The sequence below is a fragment of the Notothenia rossii genome (genome assembly GCF_949606895.1).
Source record: "Notothenia rossii genome assembly, chromosome: 3".
Classification (NCBI taxonomy): Eukaryota; Metazoa; Chordata; class Actinopteri; order Perciformes; family Nototheniidae; genus Notothenia; species Notothenia rossii.
Genome location: NC_136901.1, coordinates 82,016,812 through 82,043,917, shown reverse-complemented (window position 1 = coordinate 82,043,917; position 27,106 = coordinate 82,016,812). Strand labels below are relative to the sequence as shown.

Genomic DNA, 27,106 nt, shown 5'->3' with positions numbered 1-27,106 from the left:
TTTTATTGGACAATTTTACTTTAGATCATTATGATTATATGAAATCATTGCACCTGTTAATATATATATATTATTTTATTTATAAGTATTTTTTATTTCATTCTCAAGTAAAATAACTGTAACCAAATCCAATTTCCCCCTGATGCTGATTCCAAGACTTGTATGAAACATCAGTAGTCTAAATTGAAGCTTATGTATCTGGTCTTACATTATATGTTATGCAAAACATTATAGGGACAACATTTTGCCATCATTGCCACTGTCCCTCTTTAAGGGCTTTTCTCCTTCGGTTGCATCTTCTTCCTGCATCAGTATAGCCAGCAGGCATCTATCCTGAACACATAATACTGTAGAATCTACAGTATTATGTGTTCAGGAGTAGCCAATCAGAGGCCAGTGCGAGCCGGACTCAGACGTGGCCCCGCCCCCTCCAGCTCCTCGCTCCATCGTGTACTTCCTCGTTACTACGGCGACAGTTGAGCGTCGTCACCGGTTGGTGGAGCCGCAAAGTCATCACGGTGATATCGGGAATTCCTCTCCGTGTAGGGCTCCGCGTGTGTGACGGAGAACCGGAGCCTCACTCTCTGCAGGGAGGAAGCAGCACGCACCGAATACACGTGAGGCGTCAACCGTGTACATCTACCATGTTTCCTTCCCGTGTTTTCATCTGAGCCCGGCTCCGCCGCTGGAGGAGGAGAAGGACATGTATCTGTGTGAAAGTGGGAAAGTAGTTGAGGTTTGATGAGAACAAACTTAGAAAAGAGACAACATGGTCAACTGCATCTTCATCTGCATTTCCTGCTCATAAACATCAGATCTGAGATCTGTACTGCTACTAAGGTGACCCCAGCAAGGCCGACTTGAATGTAAGTGTGTTGTGAATTAAAAACTTAAGCTGTAACCCTGACACTACTGGACTGCAACTGCAACTAATTTGCTGCTGCTAGTAATTAAAGTCAGTGGTGCCGTGATTAAGAGATGAACTGATAGAGATATTGGTTAAGTAAACTAACCTGGAAATTAGGCAATATTTCTTGTTGAAAAATGGGCAAGAAGGTACTTGAAGTGATGACCAATTAGCCCTTTGATTTATAAAACTATCTTTAATACAGGAATGTTGGGTAAAACAACAATACATGTTTTTGGTCAATGACCTTTCAAAACTGTTGTGCCTACAGAAGCAGTATTGATTATCTCTTATCATGGCCTTTATGTTTTGGAAACACTTATGGTCAAACAAAAGACTTAGTTTCTGTGTAACTATACACCTTTACTCTACTTATTAACTTTATCTCACGTGTTAGTCCTTTATACATTTTTAGATAAGCTTTTTTCTTTGTACTCGTTATCTGTGTTTTTCCTGATGAAAGTGACCTTAACATGTTCAGAAAACTATGTGATGCTGAAACACCGTATTCGAAAAACACATTACTTGAACAGGGTTTTTCTTAAGGTGTGTATTTATTCCAAGAATATACATTTTGTCGGGAGAAAAACATTGTATGCAAACAAGAATCACCGAAAAGGTGTTGTTACTCTTTAAAATGATAACCCCGGTGATACTCCCTTAACAAATCCCATATAAAACTAAACCCACAAACAGTTTGTGTGTCCATACTGGCAACACTGGGGCCTGTAGTATGTTTACTGACCTTTTGTTGTGCAAGCGAAACCTGTCCAGCAAGTGTTTTGACTATAAAAAAGATAGGTTGTTTATACCTGAACAAAGCTCTGAAATCTTCACAGCCTTATGACAAAATTCACATGATATAGGTATCAAGTTGTGCAGAATAAAAAAAACAAATGTTCATGCTTCTTCTCAACCCCAGCTATTAGTTCCCATCACGCTTGGTTATACACTGACTTTGTTGCTGTATATTTATGAGCCGAACTGATTGTATCCATTTGTATTACCGTATATGACTTTGTTTCTGCTCCTACTTTCTGCTCTCACTATTGACTCTCGTCATAAACCACATTTTCTGGACAGCTATATGCAACCCACTCAGAGTGTCCAACCTGGTCACGAGGCTCTGCGATAGAGGGGATCAGTGACAGTGTAGGGACACACTGGCAGCTCAGATGTCTGCTCCCGAGCTACCGGGGCTGCTGGCAGGTCGTCTTTAAATAGATAAGCACTTTAGTTGTATGCTAGAAAGGGTCCCTGACCTCTGAGCAAGGGGATTTCTCAAGCCTATCTGCGTCTCAAAGAGTGATTCAGCAAAACACTAATTGCTCTCTGGGTTAAATGAGGATGGGACAGGTTTCTTCTGTCTTTCCCAGCTGAGAATCAACTAAAATGTGGTTGTAAATCAAATAAGTGTTCTTCATGAACAAAAAAATAAGCATCTCAGAAAAAAACTGTATGACATTGAAGTAATTTTTGAAGTAAAACTAGCAACGATTAGTGAGTTTGCTTGTTTTATATTGAAGTGCAGATTATATCACTTTGAGCCCGTTTGAAGTGGTGACAACAAAATTCACTATTACTGACCGTTTCTAGCCCAAACTAATAACCGAGGATAGTCTTCAGATTAATCAATAGTGAAACTAATTTCAAGCTGACGCCTAATAATCAATTATGTCTGATCAGATCTCTGAAGTATTAAAATAAGAGCTCTTTCAGTAACAGTATTGATACCAATGGGGATAAACATTTTTACGTGCTGTTGTCACTTGTCTAGAATGTTTTTCTGATAGTTTTGCTTTTCCCTCCCCAGAGATTTTGCCATGTTTTCTGATGCTCTGGACGCTGCTGGGCGGGTGGAGGGCCTGCCACTGTCCTCCCCACCGCCACTACCAGAGCTGGCAGAGGAGGAAGCAGAGGCCTCAGCGGAGAGGGGGCCGAAGAGACGAGGCCGTTACAAGCAGAGTCTGCAGCTTTTAAAGCCCTTCAGGATAACACACAGGTAAACACATTTTAATTTTATTTCTTCGTGTTGCGACTCTGACAGAGAGCCAGATAAAGGCCAACCCAGACAGTTTGAGGCCGGCACATTAACAGGCAGATACCCATTTAAAGACACACTGTCACACACAGTCACAAAAGTTCACATTTGTTGTGTTTGCTGCTTGATGGACTGACTGTGAGGGAGTTGCAGAAGGCCATGATAAGAGATGGGAACTTATCCCCCGCCGGCAGACACATTCATGTTTGAACATTTGTCGACTGATAAACTGCCCTCTGAATTTATTTTTTCGCTGCTCTTTTAAATTTCTGTGAAGACTGTGCAAATGACTGTTCAAACACTGCAGGCATGATTCACCTTTCATTGACTCTGGCAGGCAAAGGCGCCTCTTCTTTCCCAGCGGCCTACGCGGGCCTGCTACCCCAACATAGCACCTCTCTGAATACCTCCCTTTTAGACTTCTCACCCTTTTCAACGTCTTCTCCGCTATTCCAGGCACCAGCACCCAGTCGATAACGCCGGCCTCTTTTCATTTATGACTCTGCACTGGCTCTCCCCACTGGCACTAAAGGCGTTCAGGGCGTCCAGCCTGTCTATAGACGATGTGTGGGGACTGTCTTGCCACGAAGCCTCTGAGATCAACTGCCAAAGGTGAGGTAACTGTGGCCCTTCTGAGGTTTGCCTCATGAAAGTAGCTTGCAATGTTCAAAAAGACTCTATTTGATGCTGCAACACAGTATTGAAATAAGACATTACTCAAATTATTCTTATCCAAGCGGACACATACAAGACCATTTTTTTTTACCTCCAATGTGAATTTTGTGCATTGTGTCCTCTTTTAAAGGATAAGACTGAAACTCTTGACACATACTGATACCACCACAATGAGATGAATCTCGACTAACAAGTTTAGCATGTTTATCTAGACCCTGTGCCAAAGATTTAAATTTTTGTACCAAACATTTTTATTTGTTCCCCTCACTGGGTGTGTCCCTTGGTTACCTTGAACATGGGAAGGTACATAGACAATTCCATGTGCAGTGGCTGGCTTAAATACTAACTAGCGCACCAACATGGAAAACAAAAAACTTTTATAAGAATATGCACTTGTTAATCAAGTTTGAGTTATGTTTGCTAAAAAATAAATGTGCCCAGCTATTCTTTTAAAAAAATGTAGTAATTGTGACACATTTTCCCAGTTTTATGTCCAGTAGTTGTGAGTCTAAACGTGCTACTTACAGGCTGTGGAAGGTGAAAAGACAATACAGTAAAGACAGTACAGTAAATACAGTACAGTATACTGTACAGTAAGACAGTATTAGCTTCTACTATAGGATGTTGCGGGATGCCCAACTAATTTGCAAATAAACAAATGACTCATGAACAGTAGTGAACCAAGGCCTTGTGGGATTGCTGCCTTCTTTGCATGGTAATCCATCATTTGTGGAAATGTCATATTTGCTGAAGTGGGAGAATGGTCAAAATGGTGCTAAAATCCTGTAAAAAAAAGTACCCATGTTTTGTAATGTAGACACGTTATGATACAAAGAGTGATCACTTCAATGTGAACAGTCATGTTTTTTTTGTTTCAAGCACTCAGTGGAGGTTGTTATATCAGGCAGTTTTCAGGTAAACTGATCTATATCACACTGCTCTCACACTGCGATTATTTTTTGAAAAAATATTGAGAAACCTTCTTAGCTTTCCGTACTCTACACGTGAGCAAGTTCAAACTCGGTACAGATCAGATGATTCCCTGCCATGTAAACAACCTTCTGGATTTTGTACGGCTCTCAATCGGTGCCGTGAGACTTAATCGATGAACATCCAGTCTTTCTTTACAAACACAGGATTGTGCTGGGATGGGTGTCTGCTAGGAATAGCTGGGATTAGAGATTACAGTGAGAGTTAGTGCCTGACTTTGGTGGTTATGTCATTATCTCCTGTACCTGTCATGCACTGTCACTTTCATTAGCTGTCATTGACTGGAGCCAGGCTGGAGCACACAATGAAATGAAAAATCCAGATTTTCCTGCCAAACCGCAGCCTGAGAAATGCCCTGTAGTAATGCATTCATTCTATGAATGAACAATAAAGACTCACTATAATCTCATTAGGGGGCATTTAGGGTTTACGACTCACAGAAAATAAAACAAATGTTTTTTCCATCACTTACATGCTGTCGAGTCATGGCGCCGTGACTTGGCGATAAAGAGCACGGGGACTATTTGAGGAAGTTCACTCTTGTGTCTGGTGATGACTGTGTGGGTTGTAAATGACCGGTTCCTTTAAAAGGCTCTGGCTCAGGACCTGGAGGTTTAGTGCTGCCGCTGCTGCTTTGTGTATGCTAAAGAGCACATGAAAGTGAAGCAGCACAGGAGCACAAAGCTATCACATTGGCACGGGTGGGCGATGGTGCGCTGCAGAGCTGCTGGAGATGGGAGGTCTTTATTTGTGTTAACATAGCAAGAACAGTTATGCAACCCCGATGCAAAGCGGAGATGATGATGAGAGAGGGAATGGGAAAAGAACCCTGGGAGAGTTGACACTTGTTGGTGCTCAGTGAGGTGCGAACCTTGAACGCAATGTCCTGGCCAACACACTTGAGAAACATCAGCCTCGCCTGCCATCTGGCAAACTGAGACGATGGCTGTTGGAACATGTCAGCCATCTTTAAAAGCAAATCGCTCCTTTTTTGGATCCCACACTGACGCGCTGATGCGCTCGTTTCCATTCATGTGTGTGACCGTGCACACAATCAGAGGTTGAAGAAGTACTTATACTTAGATTATTTACTTGAGTAAAGGTAGTAACACTACAGTGTGTTACAAGTACATTCAAAGTATACTTTAAGTACCAAATGTAAAAGTAGTCTTTATGCAGAATGACCCATTTAAGCACCATACATTAAACTATTGTATAATAATTAATGATGCAATAACGTGTAGGTTTTATTTTATAGTGGGGTTGGTTGGTTTACTTTTATATAAGACTGGGTTGCATAACATTAATAATAAATGTTAATTCATTATTAGATGTATATTTTGTATTAAAAATCGAAATCTGAACAATAGCTAGTAACTAAATACATAAAATAAATGTATTGGAGTTTAAATATTTGCCGACAAAAGGTAATCGCTTAAAAGTATAAAGTAGCATAATGTATAAGTAGAAGATCCTCAATTTTTTAAATTTACTTGGTTACATTCCACCAGTGGTTGGTATTGTTTTTTTCTTTGCTTAAAAAAAAAAACTATCAATCACATTGGATATAAAGTATATAAAATATTGACCATTTGATACTGTATAGCTGCTCTTTAATACATTGTTCCTTGCTTTGTCCATTGGATTTAGCAACACAAACCACTCACTTAAAAGTCTCATTACGGTGTCTCAAGCTGTGCTCTGTGCAGCTATTAATTTTAATTTCTTAGATTCAACGCCATTTGACTTCAACTAGTAATTATCAGGCTGTGTGAGAGTCTAGTTGGTTTAATGTTCAGTCTATCTCTGATACGTTTTTAATAAAGTCATTAGGGCGTAAATTACTTTCTGCAGCTGCTCTGCTGCTGCTTTATAGCTTGCTTCATTAGCAATGATGCATTTGCCCAACACAATGTTTTACCCTCTTCAAGGGGCATTACACGGCAGTAAAAGTACATAAGCACATCTTCGGTAACATGTTCGGTAGTACCTTTCTCAGTCTAATTATGATCATCATTCAAGATTGTATATTGTAGGTCACCTTTACATTATTACCAACTGAATTTTTCCTTTTGCAATGTTCAAGTGCCATAATGCCTGCAGAACTGCTTATATCTCCCATTGTACTTTCAATAACAAGACATCTTAGTGATGTTTGGTTGAGCTGTGGGTCAATAAATCATTTTGAGCTCCTGGTTTTTTGTTTCCAGGCTTGAATCGTTGTGGCATGACGAGCTGAAGAGTCGAGGGCGTGAGGGTGCATCTCTGACAAGAGTCTTCTGGAGGTTCTGCCAAACCCGTGTATTGGTGGCCATCTTTTCCCTCCTCCTCACAATGGTGGCAGGCTTCATTGGGCCTGTGAGTATCGTCCAAATCCAGCTTTCCCTTTTTATAATCTGCTGATTCAACTAATAGGCCTTTCAGCATGTTCGCTGTCTTGGAATCCCAAGTTGGGGTGTATTTTCTGAAAATCACTTTATCCCGTTTCACGCTGGTGTGGAAATTGAAATGAAAACATACTGAGAGATTACAAAGCTATTGAAACCCATATTAATGCCTTAGATTAGCTGGTTTGTTCCCCGTCACGCTTTGGTGCCACACTTTGGGGTTTAGATTTCCCTCCATGGACGAGCATGAGACCACAGAGAGATTTAAAGATATTTATAAAAATCAGAAATGTCAAAAGTCACCTTAAAATAAAGGCTTATTATGTCTGGAATTCCCAGGTTATAATTTTTCACTATGATTTCGCTAAGCTGTTTATTTTGATGTCAGGTTATGCGAACACTATGTGCTTGCTATTTCCCGCAACTAATAGCATTAACTGGATTTAGTTCTCACACAATGACACGTGCCTCACATTCCTCTGTGATTTATTTAGTACATAGCTCACAAAATGTGTTGTTAAACATTTTTCCTGCAGTTTATAAATGGGTTTGGGTTTATGTATTTGACACATCCAACAATGTTGTTGCTTTTCTTCTGTCATTCCACTCAGGCCTTTTTATTGGCAGCCTATCTCTTGAGCCCCTGTTGTCTATGCTTATGTTACTTATATGTTCTCTCTCCTCTTCTCATTTTTTTCAACTGCCCTTCTTATCTTATCTATGGCATTTTCCTAATTGTACCCTCTCTTATTTGTCTCCTTGTTCTTTCTCCTCCTCCTTGTCCTGTCCTGATTTTAGAGCTCAGTGTCCCTGTTCTGTTTCAAGTTTCAAGGCTTTATTGTCATTTGCACATTAGCTACAGTGTAGATATGGCAGTGAACAAGTTAGGTCATAGGCTCCTCCAACAGTGCAACATATATATATAGGACATAGAACAAATAAAACGGATACAATAGTGCGAGAGAATGTTTGGAGATGTGCAAGTAAATTCAAATAAAATAGAAATAGTGCAAGAAGAGTCTATATACAAGTAAATGGAATGATATATTAGATAAATAATTAGCAAAATAGAATCAGAAGGTTGTTTATGGATGTTCTTTAAAAGGTCCAGGTGTTTAATAGTCTTATGGCCTGTGGAATAAAACTGTCCCTGGGTCTGGTGGTTTTAGACCTGATACTGTACGGTTAGCAATAGTTACTATTTCTCCGCTGATTCTTTTACCTCCGTGTCCACTATTTTGCTTTTCCTCCCTGTGTGTCCCCAGGCTCTCCTGGTGCGAGCTCTGCTGGAGTATTCCCAGAGTCCAGTGAGCTGCGTTCCTTACGGCCTGTCCCTGGTAGCCGGGATCTTCCTCACGGAGCTGATACGCTCCTGGTCCATGGCGCTCATGTGGGCCGTCAACTACCGCACTGCAGCGCGCCTCCGTGGGGCCGCCCTTACTTTTGCTTTCCACAAAATCCTCCGCCTACGCCACACTAAAGACATCACACCGGGCGAGGTAGGTGATATAATCCTGAGGGGGGGGGGGGACTCATCTCCAAAATAAGCGAAATCACCCCTTGCTGCAGGGCGCTACGTGCAGTTGATTGAGATGGATTTAATTTCTGCTCTTACGCCATTTCTGCTTAGATCTCAGTAAATCCCATAGCCTGAGGGAGGGGAGTCTGTCTAAGATTAGTCATTACACAGCTTAAGAGGAATCATTGTCCAACAAGAAAATGTGCGAATAAAGGACAAGTGTTTTTGTACATTTTGATTTTAAGGTTTCAGTGCATCCTGCTTGAAGAGATGTAGGTCCTTGTACATTTTTAAATGTGATTTGTAATCTTCATTCCCTGTCTCTCTCCCTAGCTGATTAACATCTGTTCGAATGACGGCCAGCGGCTGTATGAAGCAGTTTCAATAGGCTGCATGCTGGCTGGGGGGCCCCTGGTGGGAATACTTGGTCTGTCCTACACTGCATACTTCCTGGGCCCCACTGCTCTGCTGGGCTCAGCAATTTTCATCCTCTTCTACCCTACCATGGTACGACTTCAGCCAGAACTTTTGAAACAGTGAGACAAAGGACAGAACGTTTTTTCACCTCAACTTTTGAGGCATTTGCAAAGTGCTGTTGTTACAAAGGAGCCACATTTAGGAGTTTACACACTCACACATTATACTATATTGATACACACACCCAAACACAGACTACTGTCAGAGTTTTTTAGTATAGAGTAAATTGCAGTCAACGACAAAACATAGTTTCATTACAGACTTTTATAAAATGAATACCAAATGATCGCTCTCATTAAAGCAGTGACAAGTGTTTTAATTACAACCATTCCTAAAAAGTTTTACCAAAAGTTATTATCGTAAATTTTACAGCTGAGACAAGCAATTTCATTTAATACATTTCTTAAAGTTTTAACAAAGTTAATCAGATACTCTATTGCTGACTCATTAGTTTCTGAGCAAGGACTTAAAGTAGAGTAAAATCTTTGCTGTAATTCAGGCTGTAGAAGCTTTTTTAAAAGCATCATAACTCTTCGGCTATCAATCTTCTGTCAACTTTGTAGCAGTTACTTTCAAATCACACTCAGTCTGCGTCGGCGCCTGACAGCCGGAGACCCTGGTATTGTTGTGAGAGGCATTTATCACTCTGGTCCCCCGGACAGGCCTGCAGCAGGGCTAATGTGATTGTGTCTGCTTTCATTTCCTCCCCTGCCACTTATTTCTCTTGTCATCATTTCCTCTCTTCCGTCTGGACAGATGCTCGCATCGAGACTGACGGCATATTTCCGCAAAAAGTGTGTGGCAGTGACTGACCGCCGCGTGAGGTTGATGAACGAGATCTTGGGCTGCATGAAGTTCATCAAGATGTACTGTTGGGAAGACATCTTTGCAAAGAATATTCACAGTGAGTGTCTGTCATGTTCCCAAATGACTCGGCTAGATCATAATCACCGTTCTCACAGGTCCTTGAGTCCTCAAATGTGTGTACATTTAGGGACGATGGGGGTGAACATTTAAAGATTTTAAAAATAAACATTATTAGACATGTTTCTCTTGACTGTATATATTTTGTCCAAGAATACAAAGTTATTTGTGATATTTGTTTTAGGAAAGAAGGCCTGAAAAGCCCTTGAATTTGATGTTTAAGAAGGTGTGGGATCCGTTCTTAATACCCTGCTCATTTCACATTTGTGGTCAGGACCCGGGAGCTTTCGAGATGCAAAAACGTATATAATTAAGTTCTTAATTAGGCTTTTTATTCACAACTCGCCTAGATTAAAGAATCACCTCATTTGAACACCTGTCACAGTGGCAAATTAGTAACTAAATGGTCAGTTTATCACATGAAATTAGACTTATACTCTTGGTGAATTGGCAAGATAACCCTGACCCTAAATCTATTTTCATTAACTCATGTTGTTTAAATCGTTCCCGATGCTATCCTCTAATCAGAGGCCAGTCTGAATCCCTTGGCTTCAAGGTTAATTTGCAAGGTTTTTCTGGGCCGTATGATCGCTTGATTGGTTGTCAAGGCTGCTTATCCATGAATTGGCCATGGTCTTTTATCCCTTGCTGTATGTTGTGGACAATATCATTCCCCCATTTTAATCATGCTTCTACAGTAATTAGCCAGGTGGGGCTCGTTTCCATGGCTGTCCTTTGATCACCTGTTATAATGACAATTAATTGCCATGCAGCTTAATGGACAATGAGCTGCTCTTTTATTCCCCTCAATTACTATTGTTGTTAAATTGATGATCCCATTGTTTCTGCCCTGGGCACGTGAACTTCGCTTGGTGATCCTTGCAGAAACACCCATCATATTCAAAGTGAAACCCATGGAGAGTAATGATAATCCTATGGAGTACCAGGAGGAGGGAGTTCTCATATTTCACGCTGTGCTGCAGTGTCTAAATTAAAGAGCACACGCTTTTGGTTCCAGTGAATGCAGCAAATGAACCGGGTGAACAAAGCAGCTAGCAGAGTGCATTTGAGAGATACCAACATGGAGGAGGGGGGGGGGCAGGATTTGGGCATTGCACTCAGTTATCATGGTTCAACAGGTTTTGAAGCCTTCTCCATACCATGTACGGATACAGGGCCCTCACACTTCCTCCTGTTTCTATTTCTGTTTCTACTAGCTGTGTATTGGTTCGTGGCTCTTGAGACGTTGTTGATTGAATTTGAAACAACCATTGGGGGTCAATGAACTCATACTTTATTTCCTCTCTCTTTCTGCCTGTCTTTTCCTCTTCACATCTCCCTCTCTCTCATCTCCTCTACAGAGGTGCGATCAGAGGAGAGGGGAATACTTGAGAAAGCTGGTGTCGTCCACAGCCTCACAGTGGGTGTGGCTCCCATCGTCGTGGTGATAGCAAGCGCATGCACTTTCACCCTACACATGGCTTTGGGCTATGACCTCACTGCAGCTCAGGTATTAAAACATGTTATTCTTTACCCACCATGCTGCATATATCAACTTCCGATTCGTCTTCCTTCACCGGAAACGCTAGATGTGGTTTTCCAGATTATATTTAAAATATGGTTTCCTATTTTTTTGTTATAAAATGAAGATTATTTACATTAAGTGGATATTTTAACAATTTGATTTGATGTTACAAGCCTCTTGCTGTTATGAGCATTTGTACATTTTAAAGTCAGGTATAGCCCCAGGTAACGTGTTTGTGCACAACTGTCTCAATTTCTACACTTCCTACCTCAGGCTTTCACTGTAGTTGCAGTTTTCAACTCCATGACCTTTTCCTTGAAAGTCACACCAATGGCTGTAAGGTCACTGTCGGAGGGTGCCGTCGCAGTTAAAAGATTTCAGGTGAGAACACTTAGACGAGTCTACCTCTCACAGAGCCAACACAAAAATATGTTCCCAAACGCATCACTGATATGTACACAATGTAATTGAACACATCCAGGTATTGTTTAACTTCAAGGTTCAGTCAGTGAGCAAACAGGTTGTACCATTCTTACAGCCAAATGAAAATCTGTCAGTGAGCAAGCAGGTTGTACCATTCTTACAGCCAATGAAAATATGCTGTTGTTGATGCTGAAAGACACCTGCCTACACCCCATGCTGACATAATACTTTCCAAACACATGGTAAAAGTCACATGTTAGTGAGGAAAGGTTTCACTGAGCCAGCTTGGGTTAAGTAAGCAAGAGTTTCTGCCAAGGATGCACTAAAAGCCCTCAGGCATTCTGTGGTTTTAAGTGCAGAATATAATAAAAATAATCACGTAAGCAAGTAGAGAACATGCAAAGCTAAGTAATGTGTATGCACGGTGAACATGTCTCACATAATAGCCAAGGCTCAAGTATGTTGCACCAGGTTTTTCCTTTTTGAATTACGCAATGACAGAAACCTTGAGCTTGTTTTCAATCATTTATTGTACTCATGCATAGAAAAAAAACTGTCCCTTTTTTTTTTTTAAGTCCAATAACATAACCTGTTGTGTCCGTCTCCACAGAGGCTCTTTATGATGGAAGACAGAGAGGTTGTTTTGCTCAAAATGGAGGATCCTAGCAACGCGGTGGAATTTCGGGATGCCACACTGGCTTGGGAAAAGGCTCGCCCTCCTCCTGCTAAACCTAACCCACCTCCGAAGAAACGGGGAGGGATGAAACGCGTGCTGCGCAGGGAGAAGCTCAGCCTGTACATTTCCACAGAGGAAGGCAAAGGGAACAAGGAAGTTCCTAACGCTCAAAGTCTCCTCACTAATATGGAGCAGGAGAGTCCACAAAGCACCATCTCCTCCACACAAAGCATACGGCCTCCACTGCACAAGACCCTGCACCGCATCGACCTGCGCATTAAGAGGGTAACAACACAAGCATATACAACAACAAAGTCGAAGGATATTTATATTTAAACCGGCTGAAAACCTTCAACTGTTTGTATCCCTTTTTGTAGGGCTCACTGGTTGGAATCTGTGGAGGCGTCGGTACAGGAAAGAGCTCTCTTCTGTCCGCTCTACTGGGACAGGTGAGGTTGTTCAGTTCCTGCAAAGACATGAATAGCAGCCCAAAGGATAGTCTTCTTGAACCTTCTGTTTCTTTTCTTACCCAATGCCGCACAATGACCCACAATTTCAAAAAGGAATGTTTCAAGTGTTTTCTCTGCGTCATCCCCTTGTTCCAGATGACCCTGTTAGAGGGGAGCGTAGCGGTTAGCGGCGGCTTTGCTTACGTCGCTCAACAAGCCTGGATCCTCAATGACTCACTGAAGGAAAACATCCTGTTTGGAAACGAGTATGACCCGGAGAAGTAAGATCAACTCCCGTATATTAATGATATGATGAACAAATGCAATAAAGCTTGAGATGAATCCTCATGTAACACATTTCCTCATCAGATATAATGCTGTCCTGGAAGCCTGCTGCCTTCTCCCAGATCTTGCAGAGCTCCCATACGGGGACATGACTGAGGTATCTGCTTGTAAATAATATGATTTTGTGATGAAATCAAATGCTTCTTTTATCGTGCCTGCAGTATTCTTAGTTTATGCAATTGATTGTTTGAAATTCAGTGCAACCACAATGAGAGGATACGTTTAATTACTCTATTTTCCTAGATTGGAGAGAGAGGAGCCAACCTGAGTGGAGGGCAGCGTCAGAGAGTGAGTCTGGCCCGGGCTCTCTACAGCGAGCGGCCCATAATGCTCCTGGATGACCCTCTCAGTGCGGTCGATGCTTGCGTTGGTTCCCATGTCTTCCATAAAGCTATCAAAGCTGCCGGCAAAGACAAGACGGTGCTCTTTGTAACGCACCAGCTGCAAGTAAGCCACCATATACTTCAATAGCTTTAAAGGTCAACTCAACGAATGGTTGAGAAACAAACAGACGTGCAATCACCGCTAAATGCAATTTAATACAGGGCGATCTTCTCTTGCACTTTATATGTCGTTGCTGCTATATTGTATTACCATGTCATAAATACTTGTGTGTGCTGCTCTTGCTATTTAGCACTTTTTGCATATCATTTATTTTGTTATTGCTATGTTTGTAAAATGTAATTTTCTTAAATGTTTTATGTGAGGGACTGCGGATGGAAATGAGCTCAAAGCTAAATCTGGCACTGTTACGCTTGACACATTTTAATGTTTCAAGCGTTCATTACTGTGCATTGTCCCTGCCAAATAAACAATGAAATAAATAAATAAACCATGGGAATTTCAAAAATGTCATTTTTCTCAAATTTATATTTTGTAGTTTCAGCGTTCTTAAAATATTCAATGATTTATTGATGATCAGCTTATTGATATGTGCTTGATTTTTAATCTTATTTTTCTAGTACCTGCCCCAGTGCGACCATGTGATTCTGATGAAGGATGGACAGATTGCAGAGCAGGGCTCCCATGCTCAGTTAATGTGTAGAGAGCGTGACTATGCCAGCCTATTCAACAGCATGCAACAGGAGGTAAGGCCAGAGGCACATGTGGATCCAGGCCAGCTTGTTTTAGTAAGGCATCTTTGCCCCCAATGCACAAAAACATTGAACATTACAAGCTGAATAATTCATAAGACCAGAAAGGCAACCCCAGTAGCTGGAAATGTTAATGCAAACATGGCCTTTCATTATTTATGCGTGCATTGATTTACTGGTGAGAGGCTAAAGACTCTGTCAGCGATATCTCACTTTAAATGACTTGCAGTGTGTTGTTCCTGCTGCTGAGATTTGTTGCGGTGGCATGTTTTAAATCTCACCTCCTTTCCTTTATGTTTCTGTCTCTTAGAATCTGGTGAAAGAGAATTTAAAAAACAAACGGGAAGGTGTAGTAAAGCCTGACAGTGTGGTCGATGTTGCCAAGGCCGTGCCAAAGGCTGAAAGCAAGAAAGGAGGTGAGAGACCCTGACACTTTTCATGCTCCACATGTAGAATAAATTCTTTTTTTTTCTTGAGAATGTTCTACAAGTTATGTTTTTTTTTAATTCAGAGTGTTTGATGAAAGCTGAGGAGAAGGGCTCCGGTGCAGTCGCCTGGTCTGTGTATGCGGCATACATCAAAGCAGCAGGAGGTCCAATAGTCTTCATCATCAACGTATTCCTCTTCCTCTCCACCACAGGCACCATAGCCTTCAGTAACTGGTGGCTGAGTCACTGGATCGGGCAGGGCAGTGGGGTGAGTGTGAAGACGATCCTGCTTTACTACTGTGTAATACACGCCTCTTTTTTTAGTGTGTATCGGCTCCCAAAAGAAAAATAACTACAATGCTCCAGTGAGTTGTGGCAGCACACTGAGCATTAATCTGAATGTGCATGATTACAAAAAGTAACGGCTCCACGGTAAACTTAATTAAACCCAAGCGCAGGCAGTGAAGAAACAGATGTGTGGCAAAGCAGGCGCTGGCTGCTATGAGAAATGTGATTGGAATAGTAAACATCATTGAACTGACTGATTTTCATGTAATTTTTTGTATTCCAAAATGGGCTTTTCACACTCTCATTAGTGGCAAATATCCTTCAATTGGAAGAATTGGATTTGTTGGTAATTTGTTGCTCCATCTGCCCTCAGAACACATCATTAATCTCGGAGAATGAAACGATGGCGAGCAACAGCATGAGACTCAACCCTCACATTCAGTACTATTCCACTGTTTACGTGGCGTCCATGGGAGCTTCTTTGCTGCTGAAGACAATGAGAGGGCTGGTGTTTGTGAAGGTGAGCTTCCTCAGAGACTCCCCTCTTTCCGTCACATGCTTCGTCAGCTGGGATGAACTGCAAAAACAATGGCGGTGTTTGAAAGGAACAAGAGAAAGGTTGATATATTAGCGGTGTACAGTTAAGCAGTGCGCCTCCCTAATTGTCTTTATTGTCCTTTGTTCATGCTCTCATGGTTCTAGTGCTATAATTGAAAATGCCTGTAGGCCAAATCCATTTATCTGTCCACTGCCTTGTCTCACAGCTTAACGTGTTTGTGTGTGTGTGAGAGAGAGAGAGAGAGAGACAAAGGGGCCGAGAGAAAGGAAGGATGTGTGTGCCTGCATGTCAGTGCCCCTTCGGGTGTGCGTCCTCTTTTTCAAGCTAACCCATCCTGACACTGTGTTGCAGAGGTTAGGTCCCCACATTAATGTGTGCCACTTGGAATTGCTAATTCTCCAAAGACGGCTAATCTTTTTCTTACCCCCAGCTGTTAAGAGATCTTTTTGAGTGTTGAATATTCCATTAATAGAATTAATTTGTTCTCTGCTGCCACTTGTAATTTCTGTCTTCTTGGTGAAATGTATCTTGCTCATTAGGTCATGACCTTTGTGTCAGCCTCCCAGAAACTCATTATAAATAAAGATTTGACAGCTTGCCTTGTGCAATAAAAAAAAAAACGACCCACCGCTTTGCACATATTTAGCACACGGTGAAGTAGAGTTTATATCTCTGCAGGCAACATATGAGTGCCACTGTATTTATCCATCGCGTGTGTTGGTGTTTTGAACCAGAGCACATTGACAGGCGATTTCCTTCCAAGCGACTTGTTTATCCGTGCCGTGATGCTTTCCGTATGTCTCCTAAAGTTGTTTGTTTCCATGTGTCAGGTCTCATGTTGAAACATGGCTGTTGTTTGTGTTGACAGTGCACGGTGAAGGCTGCCTCCGTGCTCCATGACAAGCTGTTCCGCCAGCTCCTCCTCAGCCCTATGCACTTCTTTGATACAACCCCCCTGGGTCGTATCCTGACCCGCTTCTCCAGAGACATGGATGAGGGTGAGTCCTGATTTGTCCTGACTGTGAACCGTCCCCCAGGAGAGCTCTCAGTCAGGGAAGTCACGCTGGTTGACAAGGTGTACTGCCAAGAGTCAGTGTAGTTTCTCATAGTAGTATTTTATATTTTATGGGAGCTATGCTTTACTTGTTGATTTTGTGGGTTGATGTTATTTTGGGTGGTTGGATTATTTCTAAGTATAATGTTTTTTAAACTCTTAAAAAAAAACAGCAAAATCCATTTAGGGAGACAGAAAAGTTCTCTTTAAAAATAAGCATTTAGTTGCCATGGGTCTTGCAGGTTGAGCAGATACTAGATGATTGTTCTTTCTCTTACCACCTCCTCTCAAAAAAGTGTAACTACTGAAACTGACATCTGAACAGAGGCCAAAAGATCTGTTTATGCAAACGGATATCTGAAGTAGGACGTCATTTGATATTTATGTAGACTTTAACAAGAGCTTAAATTTGAAAACTTGTACGAATAACAACAACAACTGGCAGGATATTTGTACTTTTTGGTGAACAGCAGGGATCCTAAGGTTGCTGGGAGATGTAAAGAGCTGGAGAGAACCCAGAGGACCTGCATTTTTTTTTTTAATGATAATAGCTTGCAGTTGTGAGTAATAGAGAAAGGTATTCTATGTTTAATTAATTGTTTTATTACATTCGGGGAAGCCAAAAGTAATTTTTTAACAAGGTGCCTTTTTAAAGAATGCCCTTCCTTTGTTTAAGTATTATTTGTTGTACTTGCCTTGTGCCATCATTTTGTTATTATTGTATGTTCGGTTTGAGCTACATGCTATGTGTTGATGGACCTGAGCCAAGTAATGACAGTAATGAGACCGATGGGTCAGACATCATACAGTGTGTCTGATATATAATATGTGTTTTCTCCAAAGTGGATGTGCGTCTCACCATGCAAGCTGAGATGCTGCTGCAGAACCTGACCCTGGTGCTGTTTTGCTTGGGAATGGTGAGCATTGTCTTCCCGTGGTTCCTGATCTCCATCCTGCCCATCGGAGCCTTCCTCTTCGTCATCAACCGTGTGTCCAGGTCAGACTCTCATCACTCCTGCTGTTATCTTTGCTATTGGCTATAAGCCTGGGATTCAAACACACCTTTATATACACCTTTGCACATTATACTTCATCTCCCTGCAGACTTAGCAGTGTAATGTCTTGATAAAGTACTATAGTTACTTTAAAGGTCCCCTATTATACTGTTTTTCATCAATATATTATTGGTCTCAGATATATACAAAACATGTCTCTGAAGTGTTTGGCTCCAAACACCAAACAGATCATTGCAGCATCCCATAATCCCCTCTGTTTCAGCCCTGTTTCCAAAGTGCTGATTCTCTGTCCGTTACTTTAGATGAAAATAAGGAGCCCCTCCCCACGCCCCTCTGAGAGAGATTTGGTTAAAAAGAACACAATGGTGCTCTAGGAGGAGATTCAGGTGATAAGGTGGGGGGGGGGGGGGGTTACCTTGTTTGGTGATTGGCTAATGATTACACAAGTCAAACAATCGTTATGACATCATAAAGTGGCCAAAACCTGATCAGCTCATTTTCAGTTTCTATATAAATGGATCAGGACGAAAAGTGAGTGAATCTTTTTTCCTGAAACTTTCAGAATCTCTTTACACAGAGGGGACACATGTTCATGTGTAAAAGACATGAAAAAGTGGATTTAGCAAGATAGGTGACCTGACCTTTAAGTGATAACTTGTAACTGCGAGCTCCATTAAACACAAGGGGCAGAAAAACATCCAAATAAGACAACAGATACAAACTGACATATAAAGCTAATCGTTAAGTGTTGACAATCAATTGCTGGCAGACACATTTTACATTTGTTTAGTTTACCTTTAGCTTAGTTTAGATCTCTACCATATCCTTAGATAAATATCAAGGTTTAAGCTGCTAGCTAAAGACAGTTCATTACATTATAAATGTACTTAAAAAGAGCTTCCTGTATGTGGTCTATTTAATGAGGTGTCTACTGCTGTGTACGACAACATTTATGGCATCACAACCCATAATGATTATTAATTACATGAAGAGGGGTTATTGGAGGGTACTGAAGGTAAATAACTGTGAAAGAACTGCAGTGATAATCGTTATCTGCGAGGGTGAGGAGGGTTATCAGTCATTGATAACATTTTTTCACAGCTTCTGTTTTGTGTTAAATGTTGCATGAGCGCCCCGGATGATCTGATGACTCCGCTTTAGTCATTATTTATGGTTTTACAGCAATTGTGCAATAAAGGTGAATCCACTGAGGGGAACAGCTCGCTGGTGTCTTGGGAAATAATCACAGTATCTTGTTATTTCCTGTATCTGAGAGAACATAGACATGACTCTGTTGTTGTTGTTGTTGTTGTTGTTGTTGTTGTTGTTGGGCTGGTGTAAAGACAAAATGTAATAGCATGTACGATCAAGTTGAATGTTTTGGGGGAGACCCGCTCACAGTCAGACCCATCTGCGATTTACCCCTCGATATCTTGTCCCCACATGAACTGTAATTCTTGACTTCTTTAATCAGATCTGACACCAGCTTGTCTCTTGAGGGATCCATCCATTTAATTATAAAATATCTTCATGTATATTTTAAGAGAAGCGTAATTTGTAGGCAATGCAAGTGGAATTAATGTGTAACTTTGCTAGATTATTAACCAAACAAGATCTAAGAGGAGAAGATGATCCCCAGCTGGCAACACTTTTAAATTTAGAAAAAGACTATCTTGCAAGTCACGATATACGTATAGATGTTGCATCAAACTGGATCTCCTATGGAAATTACCCACTTTTAAAGCAGCCCTTTTTTTATTGAATTCTGAAATTAAACTGCCCAGGGCATAAACATGTTTGTCTGGATCACCGCCTCCAAGCGGGAAAGTGTCATGTTCCTTTTCCTTCTTTCTTTTGGGCTTTTATGAGAACCAAATGATTCATGGGAGACCCGTAATTCACATGCACCATCCATTTTATCTTGGTGTCTCAAAGTAGAAAGAGAACCCACCTTTATCAACAAACCTCTCTCGCTCACACTACCCTGTTGACGGTGAGGCAGGGGCTCATGCTTCAGATGGTGGGAAACGACCTGGGCTTTCTTAGAAAAATGGGTGCTGTGGACCGTGTTCCTCTCTGTGTCATCATTACCTGCCCCACATACTGTAGCACTGCATCATTAGAGCATTTCTCCAGACGTCATTCTTCAGTCAGATTTCAGCATGCAGGTGTAATGTCTGTGCTTTTTTTAGAATCTTACTAAATAACAAAAGTGGTTGGTGCCAACAATCTCAGTTTGATCAAAATGTGACATGTTAGATTTTGAAATCAGGCCAAGGCACTGAAGAATACCAAAGTTTAGTTTTTTATATTTCACACAGGATTCAACAGTCCTTTATGGGGCTAAAAGAACAGTATTTCTCATGAGTCTTTCCAACTAATTATTATTGTCATTTGTTTGAAGGATTCGCTAATCACATGCCTTATCCTATCTGCACATAATACCCTAGCATTTTCATTCAAATGAGGCAAACTGTATTAGGATTTATTTTCACAACTGCTTAGGGTTACTAATCAAAACAAACAGCATTTCTGGAGTTAGTTAATACCTGCCCCTAAAGAAGCATGCATTTTGAAGACAATATAACTTTCAATCAATCATATGATGTTGACACTTTGCATTAGCACACGATTAATTACATATTTGCAAAATATTGAGAAATAAAAAGAAATTCCTATAGCAGTTACGTTAAATGTTAAATATCTTTCATTGTCCAGGGTTCTGATTCGCGAGCTGAAGCGGCTGGAGAACATCAGCCAATCACCATTCACCTCTCACATCACCAGCAGCCTTCAGGGACTCTCCACAATCCACGCCTTTGGAAGAGGGCACGACTTCCTCCAAAGGTGAGTAAAATAACGATGCCTGTCAGAGAAGGATATGATTCAATTTCAATTTTCTCTCATCTCGTTTTAGTTTTCAGTTTAAGCTGCATTGGGTAAAATTTGCAAACCTCAAACAAGAAAATGTCCTCTCAGAAAAGGCATTGAAATTGGAGGGTTGAGTTGTTCTTTTGGTTGATATGGGTTTATCTCTTTTTTTCCAGATATCAGGAACTACTGGACACCAACCAGGCCTCCAACTACCTCTTTAGCTGCGCCATGCGTTGGCTGGCTGTTCGCCTGGACCTCATCAGCATCACTCTCACCACTGGTGTAGCTCTTTTCATTGTCTTCATGCACAAACAGATACCTCCAGCCTACGCAGGCCTCGCCATATCGTACGCAGTGCAGGTTTGTAAATAAACTCATGCAGTAGCACAGAGTGAATGGAAACAATGGCAGCCCTAGTAGACTTAAAGGGCTTATGAGAGGCTAGTTTCAAGCTCCAGACAGGATTAGAAATGCAGCAGAGTAAAGCCTCCCCAGTTTCTAAAAGCTACTATAAAAGCCTTGTTATAGTATTATAGCCTTTAGCTCAACAGCAGTATAGAATTGTTTACTATTTTCAAGTGGCTTTTGTTTTGCAAAAGTATCATGAACTCGCTTTAAATAATCAACATGGGATGCATCAAAGTAACTGCTATCTTAAAGGAATCTTTTTCTCATTGTTAAGCATTTACATTTTTTGTCTCATCATTATTTACTTAAATACTCAGTAAATCAGTGCATGTGATTATCAGCAGAGCTATTTCAGAATATTATGTAGGAGCTGTATCAGCATATCTGTTTACCTGGTTGTAGATCATTTGACAGTTGTACTGCCTGATGTCGAAGGGCAGAAGTGTTTCATGGTAATTGGTGCGACAGTGTTAATGTCATGCTTTTCTGGTTAGTACCCGTCCCCTTGTGTGTTATGTAGGTTTTTCTGCATGTAAACGGTCTGCAGAGTCACAAACCCTCAAAGCACACCCTGTAGCGAGTAAAACTCTAACACAGAAAATACCTGTCTATGCTGCCCCAGAACGCTTCGTTCGAGATTTATCTGTTTCCATTGTTTACATTTTGGGTATAGTGACGTATTTCGGGTATAGTGACATAACGGCCGCGGACTACCTCACACGCACACACTCGGCGGGAGGTTGCGAGGCTCGCTGCTGCCAGGAGCGGGACACTGTGAGCTGGCTCATTGGTGTGGGGTCGGCGAGACAGCGAGACACCGCAGAACTCAGCCTGGGCACACACACAAACTCCCAGCCAGGCTGCGGGTGTGTGTGTTCGGGCTGGTTTCTGGCTGGGCTTCGCTGTGTCTCGCTGTCTCGCTGACGGCCACTGGGCTCATAGGGAGGGGGGGGGGGCGGGAGCTCCAACAAGCCGTTTAGGAAAGAGAGTGAATACACATACTATACAGAGATGCTGTATGAGAAACCAACGTGAGTTTGGAGAATTGCACAATATACATGTATTTTAGTAGACCTCAACAATGGAATTATGATCAGTAGAAATGGCCATGACATGGGACCTTTAACCATTAACCTCCCACCTCTCTTTTCTCTCACCCCCAGCTGAACGGCCTGTTACAGTTCACCGTGCGGCTGCTCACAGAGACCGAAGCTCGCTTTACATCAGTGGAGAGGATCGATCATTATATAAATGTAAGAGCATCGATGAGTAAGGTGGAGTATTTAGTATATGTTCACAGAGACTGGTATACTGTCTTGAATCCCAGTCGGCTCAGAATAGCTCAGAATAACAGACCATGTTAGCTGGCATGTCTTCACGTCTGTGTGTGTGTATTCTTGTGTGCACTTGATTGTGTATGTGTAATAAACACAGCAGGAGGCAGATAGAAACCCAGAGTGAGGTCTTAACACACTCCAGAGCACATGACAGGGCTTGTTTCACACCACAGTCATCAAACGACAAAGACACGAATATCAAGTCTCCTTTTTTTTTCTTTTCTTCATTTCAAGTGCAGACAAAAGCTCCTTGAGATCAAATCAGTTAGGGAGCTTGCACCTCAACAGAGATTTAGAGATTAATACCAGATACCATCTCCGTTCCTTATCTCAGACTCTCGAGAGTGAAGCCCCCCGACAAAGTCCCTCAGCAGATGCTCCTGCCCCCTCCTGGCCTCAGCAGGGGAACATCACCTTCCAGGATGTAGAGATGCGTTATCGTGACGATCTGCCGCTGGTGCTGAAAAATCTGTCCTTCACCCTCGGGTCGGAAGAGACCATCGGCATTGTGGGCCGTACGGGATCAGGTATGATCCCAAGTGACCTTTTCTGTCCCCCAACCAGCAGAATTTGCAGCTCGTCGTTACATGTATTTTTTCAACGTGAACACACATTCCTTCTCACTGTAGCTTTTCTCTGTGTGTTTGCAGGAAAGTCGTCTCTGGGCGTGGCTCTCTTCAGACTCGTGGAGCTGACTGGAGGCTCGATTATCATTGACGGAATCAATATTGCACAGATTGGTCTGGATGATCTGCGAAGCAAGCTAGCCATCATTCCTCAAGAGCCGGTACTCTTCATCGGGACAGTCAGGTAATCCAAAGACAGTCACTTATATCAACAAGCTGTTTTACTGATGCACTAATCCTGCTTTGAAAAATATAAAAAGCAGAGCCGAGGGAATAATTAGATTAAATAAAGATGTCGTCTCCTAGAGTGTTTTTTTCACAGCCAGCACACGAGATATACACGTAGCAACCTGGTAGCAACGCAGCAAAAGATAGCAACTCAACATATTGATAGCAACATATATACGTGTTGCATCATATAGATATTGACAGTAATTAAAAACGTAATGTATGTATTCATGTTTTCCCAGCTTTTGTTTTGATTGAGAGACCGTACTTCCGTTGAGATTCAAAACATCTTTTAAAAAGCAGTCCTAACAAAGATATCAGCAACAGTTTCACCTCAAAGATCAAACCACAGCAAAGAAATGCTTTTCGTACGTCAATAAGCAGAATATATTGCTCGTCAGTGCCTGTGATCCTGTTTGAATACATTACCCATATGACTACTATTTGCCTGAAAATAGCTTTTCTAGAGATGTTTGTTTTTTACTGGATACCATTTAACTGAGTATGAGTCTAGCAGGGATTTGGGACTATAATGATATGGACGATGTATCTATTAGCGTGAATGTAAAGCCGCACCACCGGGAAATCACTGCAGAAACAAAAATGGTGCTAGGCATGGGAAATGAAAAAAGAGATACGCTAAATTTGACAGCAAGACAAACAAAACATCAACACTGCTTTTATAACCTCTGCGTTAAGTGATCTGAGGGGAAGGAGTGCAGCCTCATCAGTTTATTGCATCGCAGCTCTTAATGGGAATTTGTCATCATGTTTAATCCAGTTAATGACCATCACAACGATATCTTCTTTCCATTAGGACCAATTTAGACCCATGGGATCAGTACTCCGATTCGCAGATATGGGAAGCTCTAGAGAAGACGCATATTAAAGAGATGGTAAGTGACAAGATGGCTGAACATTGTCACGTTACAACAAATGATGCATTACTTTAATAAAATAAGCCCCTAACATTTGCTTTCACACCACCTTTCGGCCTTCCTCAGATCAGCCAACTGCCTCACGCGCTCCACTCAGAGGTGACGGAGAACGGAGAGAACTTCTCAGTGGGGGAACGACAGCTACTCTGTGTGGCCAGAGCCCTGCTGCGCAACAGCAAGGTGCTGATTATATAATGCTGCTTTAATACCACTAGCTCACATTAACGTGGGACACTGTTTGACACGGATGATTATGGCAGCTCCAGTAAGATGTTACCCTCAGTTTATACCAAGAAAAAACAACTTCCCTGTATGGTGTGCATGTGTCAGTGCATGGGTTAACACTGTCACCTAGTGGTCGACACCAGAACTGCACCTCATACACTGGTAAAGCATGGAAAGGCATACAGAATATAACTTGTTGTATTATGAATACAGCAAACACAGGCACCAACACCACGTCTCTAGTTGGATAATGTAACCTCCTCTTTTTTTGTTTATTAATGTAACATTTGCTGTTTTTCCGTTTTTGTTTTTTTTAGGTCCTTATCTTAGACGAGGCAACAGCAGCCATCGACACTGAGACGGACCGCCTCATCCAGCAGACCATTCGCTGTGCGTTTGGCAGCTGCACCACCCTCATCATCGCCCATCGTCTGAACACTGTGATGAGCTGCAGCAGGGTCATGGTCCTGGACAACGGCCAGGTGTGTATAAATGCAACATGATTGGATGATTGCACTGTAGGGCCCCTCGGTTGAAACTCATTCCCAAGTTGAAACACACTTGATTTACTGTGTGGATTGCCCCCTGCGAGGTGATGGATTGGATCAGGCAGCGCACATTTTATCCAGACGTTGTGTATGAAAGCTGACATTTGATGCAAACATGAGATGCACGCAAATGATTACAGCTTCAGTGACACCCTTTAACCCTGTTAATAGGCTGAGTGAGCCTCTCTCAGGCTTCATCAATGTGAAGGGTTTAAAGTGATGGATGCATCCCCATAGACAAGGCTCAGGCTGTAATGAACCACTAATTTGTGACATGAAGCTCTACGGTCTCTATGTGCCAGTAAAAAGGCTGTTTTTACACAGACTTTAATGAAGTTGACTTATTTTATTTATCTTGAGATTGCCCTAAATGGTCTTATTTCTGTAATCGATTGCATTAAGCAGCATTTATTCAGCTTTAATGGCTGCAGCTCAGTTTGCTATGGTGTTAACCATGTAGCCATGACAACTTAGTTTTTAATTCAAGCTCTAAATGTGTTGCTCATCAACTTATCCTTGTTTGTCTGTATTGTGAGATGTAAAAGAATAAACAGTTGAGTGTAAAGTACCTTTTTAAAAATCATTTGGACACTTGCGTCATACACCAAGCATAACAAAGCTGTCTGCAGTCAATATTTTCCAGACATTTGAATTATTTTCATACGCTACCTGCAGTATCCTTAGAGAAACGAATATACCGTGATTTTTGTTCTCTGTTAAAACTTCATGGAATGAGCTAGCTGAACTTCTGATTTGACTTTTGATATGCTGGCACTGATGGCGTTTTATCCTTTTTCATCGTCATAGATTTTGGAGTTCGACAGCCCCACTTCTTTGTTGGCAGACGAAAACTCAAGATTCAGAGCCATGATAGAAGCATCGGAAAACCAAAGCAGATAAAAGACACTGGAGCTGAACTGTGACGTGAGAGGTGACGCTAGTAAATATTCAGTGGAAAACCCAAAATGCACAAAAAACATCACTCAGTCCTGCAGCAGTGGGAGAGTGAGGTGTCGATAAAAACAGCGTCTCTAACAACGGCTTCTTTGTGTAGCAATGTCTGTTTATTTTCAAACCAAAGACCCAGGGACCACATTTTGTGAAGGACGAAGCAGAACCGCTTCCTGCTCTTTGTGGACGCCAAATAATCATCTGCAAGTGAAACAGAGCAACGTCTCCGACAATAGCACTTTATAATTCATGTGGACACTGGTGCTTCCTTTTCCTTATGGAGGTCAGCTGATCAGTAAGGCTTCAAATTAGTTTTAGTCTTTTTATTTCTGTAGCTAAGACCTCACGGTGCAAGAATGTACTGTTAAGGATGTATTAGTTAGTAATGACTTTTCAATACAGTATATCCAGACAAAAAATCCTCTATTCATTAACCATTCCTATATGTCACTTTTTATGTTTATTTTTCAGTTTGATGCATTCTGTTATAATGGAATTTCAGTAAATTATGGCGGATTTGATTTGTGCCTACGCTGTAAAAATTTTCAGGTCATATAATGGAGTTAGCCATGTAAGCATGCCTCTTACACACTGCATGCAATACTGTGTGATGGAGGTTTCCTCTAAATCCAAATGCTGCTTCGTATCGGTCATATTGCAATCTGTGGGGGGGGTGATAAGTATGTGTTTGGGTCATTCGGGATGCAATATTACCAATGATAACAATTTATTTTAGCAGATATTTCTTTCCTTTTCAAACTCATTTAAAGAAATTTGAATTCCGTAACATGTTGAAATATCAACAGTCCTTTATGCAAACCCTTCCTCCTTCAGTAAAGATAAAGATATATAATTATATCTATTTAAAGAGACTAGAGAAATATTCAAAATGCTGGTATTTAAAATCTGCACATTTTAAACTGATGCTCAGGTTTTTAAGAGGATAATACAGTATATAATGTGCAACAAAGCTGAAACTGCTCAACAAATGATGTGTCTTTTTAAATGTGTTCAAAAAGCTGTAGATTGAAATTCTGCCTTATAATCAAGTATATGCTATACAATCATTGATAAAGTGCAATTAGTTTATTTTGCATCGATACGTTTCACGATTGCCTTTTGTAAATTTGAGATTTTAATCTTGTTTTGTTATTAAGGTTCTTGTTTTTTAAATAAAAATATTTTTATATATGA

At 41.3% G+C, this 27,106-nt stretch overlaps 1 protein-coding gene and 1 long non-coding RNA gene across 3 annotated transcripts; one reads left to right on the top strand and one right to left on the bottom strand.

Moving 5' to 3' along the window:
* LOC307034084 lies at positions 1 to 1,908 on the bottom strand. Its single transcript, XR_013806750.1, has 2 exons — positions 1,653 to 1,908; positions 1 to 709 (listed from the first exon to the last, which is right to left on the bottom strand). It is a non-coding gene; the product is annotated as an uncharacterized lncRNA (long non-coding RNA).
* LOC307034083 (ATP-binding cassette sub-family C member 5) lies at positions 705 to 27,106 on the top strand. Of its 2 annotated transcripts, XM_079672810.1 has the most exons (29): positions 705 to 866; positions 2,721 to 2,909; positions 3,405 to 3,560; positions 6,824 to 6,971; positions 8,266 to 8,499; positions 8,853 to 9,026; positions 9,753 to 9,900; positions 11,282 to 11,430; positions 11,719 to 11,826; positions 12,479 to 12,829; positions 12,922 to 12,993; positions 13,150 to 13,274; positions 13,363 to 13,435; positions 13,582 to 13,785; positions 14,301 to 14,426; positions 14,743 to 14,848; positions 14,944 to 15,128; positions 15,522 to 15,668; positions 16,576 to 16,705; positions 17,605 to 17,758; positions 20,496 to 20,624; positions 20,825 to 21,011; positions 22,223 to 22,312; positions 22,731 to 22,923; positions 23,047 to 23,206; positions 24,068 to 24,146; positions 24,255 to 24,368; positions 24,731 to 24,895; positions 25,769 to 27,106. In XM_079672810.1, the coding sequence occupies exons 2-29, from the start codon at positions 2,731 to 2,733 to the stop codon at positions 25,859 to 25,861; spliced, it is 4,179 nt and encodes a 1,392-aa protein (XP_079528936.1). In that variant the 5' UTR covers positions 705 to 866; positions 2,721 to 2,730; the 3' UTR covers positions 25,862 to 27,106. The 2 variants fall into 2 exon arrangements, with proteins under 2 accessions (XP_079528936.1, XP_079528937.1); XM_079672811.1 differs by lacking the exon at positions 15,522 to 15,668.

Excerpts from the sequence above, each read along its gene's own strand:
- LOC307034083 (XM_079672810.1), top strand. The coding sequence starts at position 2,731 with ATGTTTTCTGATGCTCTGGACGCTGCTGGGCGGGTGGAGGGCCTGCCA. Across the intron at positions 8,500-8,852 it reads AAGACATCACACCGGGCGAG|CTGATTAACATCTGTTCGAA; the intron begins GTAGGTGATATA and ends CTCTCTCCCTAG. Across the intron at positions 13,786-14,300 it reads TTGTAACGCACCAGCTGCAA|TACCTGCCCCAGTGCGACCA; the intron begins GTAAGCCACCAT and ends TTATTTTTCTAG.